At 36.6% G+C, this 7,864-nt stretch overlaps 1 protein-coding gene across 1 annotated transcript; it reads left to right on the top strand.

Moving 5' to 3' along the window:
* The first annotated feature begins 308 nt into the window (after nt 1-308).
* On the top strand, nt 309-4,716 carry LOC148277163 (putative proline--tRNA ligase, mitochondrial). Its single transcript, XM_088233251.1, has 2 exons — nt 309-518; nt 3,648-4,716. The coding sequence occupies exons 1-2, from the start codon at nt 426-428 to the stop codon at nt 3,873-3,875; spliced, it is 321 nt and encodes a 106-aa protein (XP_088089377.1). The 5' UTR covers nt 309-425; the 3' UTR covers nt 3,876-4,716.
* The last annotated feature ends 3,148 nt before the right edge of the window (nt 4,717-7,864 follow it).

The raw sequence follows: 7,864 nt of genomic DNA, 5'->3' as shown, positions 1-7,864 counted from the left end.
ATGTAACAAAAATTATCAAATCAAGACACGCTGCAATTGCTGTACAATGTAAAGCTCTATGCGCCATTAGTGGCGGAAAGGGAATCTTAAAGAATGTTATTGATGAATCTGAATACATAATACATTGTTGTGGCTCTTTTTTTTATCGGATTCTTGTCTATTCTGTCACGGTGAACGTAATGAATGTCTGAAAAGTATTATACCAAAAAATAAAAGGGTTAGTAGGAAAAAAAGTGGATCGATCGCAGATTGTTTATGAACACGCAACCCGAAACGTCAAAATTAAACACATAGAAAAAGAATATGTCAAACGCAGCCAAACGTCAATACAAAGTCGGAAGAAATTTAAATTTAAATCTTAACCTAACATTAATATAAAATTTAATAACAAGAATAATTATTATAAATACTTCTTACAAACGAATATGAAATACTTGTCTAAGATATTTCAGCCGTTAGTTGTAACTCCTAAAAACGCTGTCATTAAATACCAAGATGTATCTTCGAAAAGTCAAAAGGTAATTTATATAGCTCCATTTACATAAAAATCACCTCAAGTATAAATAGACCAACACATCTCGCCACTACAGAGCACAAAGACGGTTGGGATCCTAGTTCCCCATTGCCAATTATGATTAATTTTAAATAACATAATTTAAATACATTTACATATTACAACAGAGAAGGGAACGTGGACATCTAGGCATTTACAGGGCTTATGGTCTGTCATTGGCTGGTTGTGGCCACTTTACCCACGTTATTCACCGTATTACCTATTAATCTACCAATGAATAAAATGACTCGCTAACAGTCTGTGTTGAATGCCGCAGCGAGACTTATTTTTGGAATCTCTATGTTCAGTCATATCTCTCCACTACTTCGGGAATTACACTGGCTACGTTTTCCACAGAGGGTGGAATTCAAACTCTGTCGGCTTATGTATAAGGCACTGCGAAACTCTGCTCCGGAATATCTGAGGGAACTATGCGTTCCAGATGAATTAGCTGACAGACGTCTTACGCGTAGATCAGCTACATCAACGTCGAAAGGAAAAGTTATTATACCTCTACTCAAACAGCGCACTAAATTCGGCGAATGCGCGTTTGCGGTCGCAGGCCCTACGGCATGGAATGCTCTCCCAGCAGAGGCGCGAGGCTGTGAGAGTGAAGTGATGTTTCGGAAGAAACTTAAGACTCTCTTGTTCTCTAAATCATTTGAATAAATCCTTAGCATGTGGTGACAAAGTACATTGTTTTTTTAAAATTAAAGTTATAATTAAATCTATATCTTTATATAATCACTTTGTAAAGCGCCCTTGAGGTATTATATTACAAAAATGGCGCTATATAAATTATCCATAATAATAATATCAACATCTATATGTCTTCAATTCTTCAAACTGTTGATTTTTGCAAGAGGTATTTTGCAGAGTTGAATCCTTATCGTTGTGGGTGAGATTTATCCGGTCAAGGTTCCCAGGAGGCATCCTCACAACATGACCCAAACAACCGTACAATCCACTCTGTGAGTTGTCACTGGAAGTTGCTGTGTTTGTTCCTTCATTTCTTCATTTCTTACAACGTCAAACCATCGCACACCCGAAATTCTTCTTAATCATATTTTTTAAAACTCAGTATTTTACTACAATATTTGAGTTTGTCCAAACGTTCGTAGACAAAAGACTGGATTTCACCCCCTCGGGAGTCATTAAGATTAACAAAATCAACAGGGATGGAGAATACCTTAAATAAGGGAATATAGAAGTCTAGGCATTTACAGGACTTATGACCTGTCATTGGCTGGTTTAAGTGGCCACTTTACACACTGTGTAACATTCACCATTCTGCCTATGTTTGAACATCCATATTTCTTCAATTCTTCCATTTGTTGATTTTAGGGAAGTTAAATAAATATTTAATATTTAACTTCTCATTTATTTATTTATTTACATACATAAGTTTGTTGTACATTATTTGAGACATAAGTCCCAACTCCATGGGACTAAAAGTCCTGTGTTGAGATGAGACGAGCAATTATATGACACAGACACACGAGTATATCACCACAAATATAGTATCAGAAACATAAAAAATAATTTAAATAAAACATATATATGGCATATCAATATGGTAAACAGTAAACTCAAGCATTCGGAAAATCATCAAGGAGTTTCCTACTCAAATCCCTCCCACTAAGGAAAATCCAGTCCTTAACTCCTTTCTTAAAAATAGTTTTTGTCCTCGAGAGCTTAATACGTTCTTCCGAAATATTGAACAGTCTCGGTGCGATAAATGAAAGATGTCTCTGAGCAAACGTTGTAAGGGTTTTGGGTACGACATAATTCATGCTCTGGGAAAACCTCGTACGGACTCCTTATTGTTCGACTAGAAGTGTGCGAGTGCTTCTTTTAGGTACAGTTGTCTCATACCCAGCACCTTCGTGTATCGGAACAACTGTTCTGAAGGGTATGTTGGAGTGCGCCAACAACGTTATGCTTAGTGAAATAATGAAAATTATCTGAAGGGTAGCTTTTGTAAACTGTAGGTATCATAGTTAATGCCGGGCATGTGGCCAACAGGCTGCTCGCTGCTTCCTGGAAGATTGCCCGCACACATGTGCAGTTACCGAGGGATGGTGCGTATTGCAGGGGCGAATCGTCAAAGTAATCGATTATGCACAGCTTACCATTATATTTGACTTTCAATAATTATAATTTAAAGTAACCATGTTTATGGTAAAATAAATTAAATAATTGTTATTTATTATAAATCAATGTTTATATCTTTCTACAAAAAAATATATATGAAGTGCGCCCAGCGCCAGCGTCCAGTCCATTCTCACTGAACGGTGAAACTAGCCGATTACCTCAGCTTATTCTTCCATACAAAAAAGTACACTGTATTTTTCGTCTTTAACCCAAGTCGCCTTTTTTAGTACTAAAACAAACTTGCAGATTACAAATATTTTTAGAAGATTCTCTATTTGGAAACTAGTATTTCGAACATTATTTCCGAAGGACTATTTTTCTTTGATGGGATACCGTTGACATATTATGTATCACATAGGACAGGTGGCGTTCGCAGTGGCCGTTTTAGGCATTATTCATATTAAAAGAAATCGGCCAGTGCTCAAGTCTTGACAGTACTGTCAATGTCAGATCATAATGTAAATATCTGCTGAATGTCATTGTGGTATTTGTTAATAAACTTGTGTACAAGTTTAGTATTCTATTAAAATAGTGTAGAATAAAACTACGCATATCGCGTGGTTAATAATGATTGTTGTTTGGGTTGATTTTCACAGAACCACAAAAAAAATAGCCATTTATAATTACATTACTTACATGTTATGTAAGTACTTTATATGTAGTACAAATTATTGAACATTTTTAATAGATTACCTATAAAATAAATCACGGCTCGCCACTGGCGTATTGTGGATGGTGTCCATTTTGGTCTGAATTCCCGCTCGTTATTAGACGAACGTGTGTGTGTGAGTGGAGAGTGGAAAAGGTTTTACCAGTGGTCCCCCGAGGATGCGGCTTCTTCTGCGGTATAAAGCATCACATTCGCATAGAACGTGCATAAGTATTTAATCGTCTGCACATAACACACACCTACTCAAAATATTGTTTCATTAATTTTCAGCTGATGATGGATCTCGGGCTGGTTCGCCCCACCAGTTCTCCGGGCTGCTTTGCCCTTTTGCCCCTCTGTCTGCGCTCGCTTCGCAAGCTGACATCGCTGGTGGAGAGGGCCCTCCAGGGCGCAGGGGCGCGGCCGCTCGCCCTGCCCCTGCTGGCTTCCGAAGACCTGTGGAGACGCAGCGGAAGACTCGATGGAGAGGAATTGATGGAGACATCGGATAGGCAATGACGAGCCTACGTTATCTGCCCGGTATATTATAAAATCTCCTTTGATTACAAAATAGAAAATATTAATTGAGATGTAGTCAAGTCTATTAAGGACCTCGGAGTTATCATGGACTGTAAACTTACCTTTTATGAACATTTGATGCTAGGATTAACAAGTCACTAAAACTCTTGGGTTTTGTTAGCGGGACATCTAGTGACTTTACCAATATGTTCACGGTTAAAACACTATATTGCTCACTCGTTCGTCCTCTTTTACAATACCCCCGTGATCTGGTCTCCCTTCCATGTAGGCTGGATAAATCATATTGAATCGGTGCAACATCGTTTGCTCAGAAAAGTAGCATGGCCAATCATCCACGCTCGAGAGGGGAGACTACACTTACGGAGAAATGGACTCAATGTTCAAAATCTCAAGTCTACAAAAACGTAGAAGTAACATTGACTCCATATTTCTGTTTAATTTGCTGAATGGCTTAATTGATGTACCATCGTTACTGGAACAAGTGGCATTCAATGTCCCGATATAATAATGTGCTGTTCCTCGATCAGCACAGCCCAAACTATGGCTCGCATGCACCAATGTCCCGATTGTGTTGTATTGTAAACTCGAGACAAGATCTGGACTCTTTTGGTGTAAGTCTTTATAGATTTAAAAATTCACTAAGATAGGCCGGATCTTGTCTTAAGGTAGTAATTTTATTTTTTTTTGTCCTAGCTTTAATTTTATTTATTTGTATTTTATTTGATTAGTGCCTGTATTTATTATAAGAAATTGTATTTGTCATCGCTAGAATAGACTGCATAAGTCCGTCAAATAAATAAATAAATTAAAGTAAAACAAATTAACCATCTCTCCATTTCCCGTAGGTGCAGACCGAGCACTCTCGTGAACTTTTTTGTGTGTGCATTGTTGTCAATTCAACTTCTAAAGGAAAATGCGAAAAGAGAAATCAAACGTCGGCCATTGCCAAAAGTGCCATGTCTAACCTCGATGAAATCTAGAAAGCCAGGGGCGTGAGCAACGGTGCCGAGATAAAGCTTGTCAAGAGTTTGGTCCACTCTATTTTCTTTTGTGTTGCAGAAACTTGGACCATCAAATCAGCGGAAAAATTAGGAATTGGCGCTTTGAAATGTGATGCTGGACGCGCATTTCAATTTCAATTTTATTTATTCATATATATGTACATTACAAATGGAATATCTTAATTCAACAACAACAACAACAAACCATCACGCCGTTTCCCCGTAAGGGTAGGCAGAGAGGATAGAACGCCACAACACTCTATCTTTGCATACAGATCTCGCTTCCTCTACATTCATACATCTTCTCATGCACGCGCGCCGATTATTCCGACTTTTCACATGACCACTTTCAAGAATTTGTTGGATTTGGTCATGCCATGTCTTTCTCGGTCTTCCTCTATTTCTGCATCCATCAACATTCGCATTGTAAATATTCTCAGCCGTTCTCTCGCTGTCCATTCGTTCTACATGTCCAAACCGGCGCAGAGCTCCTTTCTTGATTTTGTCGATAATGCTTGTCTCAGCCTTACATAATGTACGGATCTCAACATTTGTGCATCTATCGTACATAGTTTTACCACACATTCGCCTGAGAGATCGCATTTCGACAGCATTCAGCTTAATTCATACATATAGAAATAATTAAAATGATAAGGTAAAATTAGGTGTATATAAAAATGACACATAAGTATACATAATATCCATAGAATAATAGGTTAAAAATAGTAAGAGAATCTTGTAACGAAAAACTCCATCAGAGACGGGAAAATTGTCAATGTCCAAAGTAATATTGTTCAACGTAGAGATAGCCCTTCCATTTGCAGGTTGGTCCTGTGTATTAGAATTCAAAACAGTCTATGCTGACGCTGTCTAAGGTAATTATCCGGAACACGAAAGCTAATACTCCGCATAATTTTAGGGTTGTCAATAATACCGCGCAACAATCGAAAGAAGTGCGTTGTTAAATACACATTCTTTCTAGTCTTCAAACTGCTGTAACCGAGCACACCCTGGAGGAACTCAGTGGGATAAATCCATGGATAGTATCCACGCGCGTATAGGCATGCAACTCCTGTTCTTTGCTGCTAGCAAGAAGCGCGGCATCATCAGCATACAAAAGAAAATTGACAGTCAAATCGCCAACTTTTCCTCGCATCCTTTTCAGTTCTTTCATACAGTTATCGATGTATACGTCGATGAGCCATATATATGTAATAAAACAAACATATCGTCGTTGCCCATCAAATATGGGCCATGTGACTCGGTGCACATTCTGAGAAAATCGATAAAAACGATTTAAAAAAAAAACCAAACTGAAAATAACACCTTTCGCGACATCTTCGAGACTGGTATATTTATTAAAAAGTTAAATGTATTTATACAGAACAGATGTAAGGATACATAATTCAAAGTTATATGTAAGTAAATTAAATAAAGTTATTTTTATCTTAAGGATCATTATCGACAAATTTTCTATGGGTTAACGAATGAATGGATATAATGTTATTTTAATGAGTTTAAGTATTTTATTTTATTGTTGGTGTCCCATCCTTCGTGAGTGTGGTTTTGTAATGATTTCTGAAAAACAAGGGGTAAAAAGTCATTAGTAAAATTATATTACAATGGGTAAAGTAATGGAGAATGCACATGTGTTATCTGTTCATTAAGTAATTCTACGTCGGGTTTATTTTTTAATCTATTAATTTCGAGAATTTCTAATTTGTCAAGTTTATGGTCTTTGGGTGCAATATGAATTATTTTTACATTATTTTTTAATTCGAAGGAATTTATTAAAATACTTAAACTCATTAAAATAACATTATATCCATTCATTCGTTAACCCATAGAAAATTTGTCGATAATGATCCTTAAGATAAAAATAACTTTATTTAATTTACTTACATATAACTTTGAATTATGTATCCTTACATCTGTTCTGTATAAATACATTTAACTTTTTAATAAATATACCAGTCTCGAAGATGTCGCGAAAGCGATGAAACCGGTCACTGGATATTCCAAATTTGTGGATTAAAGTATCACTCGTGTTTTATTTATATAATAAATTACAATGAACTTCCATCAAGAATTTTCACTTACAAACTTAAATGTTTTTGAAAATAACACTTCGGTGTATGGACGAAGTAGGAAAAATACAGTGTTTTTCAATAAAGTTATATATTTATTTTATGCCAAAAAGTGACACATTAATGATTTGCTCAGAATGTGGCCCATATTTTCATTTTTTTTGCACCACAACAGGCCAGGAGGCCCAATCACAGTGGTGAATTACATTACAAAACAACCAGGCTTGAGAAAAATCACATTTTTATTTTTTTTGTGTTCGCACCGGGAATCGAACCCGGAACCTTCCGTGCGTGAGTCAAGCGTCTTGACCACTGCGCCACGGAGGCCGCCGCATATCGTCGTAGCATTTGATGTGCAACGACGATATGCTATTATAAGTGATGTAGTGTTTTCTTTTCTTTTAGACACACGTTATTATGCCTCTACGCAAACACAAGTTATTATACCTCTACGCAAACAGCGCACTAAATTAAGTGAACGCGCATTTGCGTTCGCAGGCCCTACGGCGTGGAATGCTCTCCCAGCAGAGGCGCGAGGCTGTGAAAGTGAAGTGATGTTTCGGAAAAAACTTAAAACCCACTTGTTCTCTAAATCATTTGAATAAATCCGTAGCATGTGACAACAAAATAAATTATTTTCATTAAATTACAAATTTAAAAGCTTCAATTAAATTAACTTAACAATAGAATCACCATGTAAAGCGCCCTTGAGGTATTTTATTACGAAAATGGCGCTATATAAGTTATCCATAATAATAATAATATCCCCTCATACCAGCACTTCGTACAAATAAAATATGGAATGTAAAGTTTGTCATAAATAAATAAATCTAATTTAATTTAATTTCTTTACTTTATACACAAGTATTTGGACAGGATA

This window comes from Micrasema longulum, unplaced genomic scaffold (genome assembly GCF_059751315.1).
Source record: "Micrasema longulum isolate JH-2025_06_02 unplaced genomic scaffold, ASM5975131v1 h1tg001079l, whole genome shotgun sequence".
Taxonomy (NCBI): Eukaryota; Metazoa; Arthropoda; class Insecta; order Trichoptera; family Brachycentridae; genus Micrasema; species Micrasema longulum.
The sequence above is the reverse complement of the archived record's forward strand: the minus strand, read 5'-3'. Positions and strand labels throughout refer to the sequence as shown.

Bases quoted from the DNA above. Each gene is read 5' to 3' on its own strand.
- LOC148277163 (XM_088233251.1), top strand. From the start codon at position 426: ATGAAATACTTGTCTAAGATATTTCAGCCGTTAGTTGTAACTCCTAAA. The intron at 519-3,647 runs GTAATTTATATA...ATTAATTTTCAG, and splicing joins TATCTTCGAAAAGTCAAAAG to CTGATGATGGATCTCGGGCT.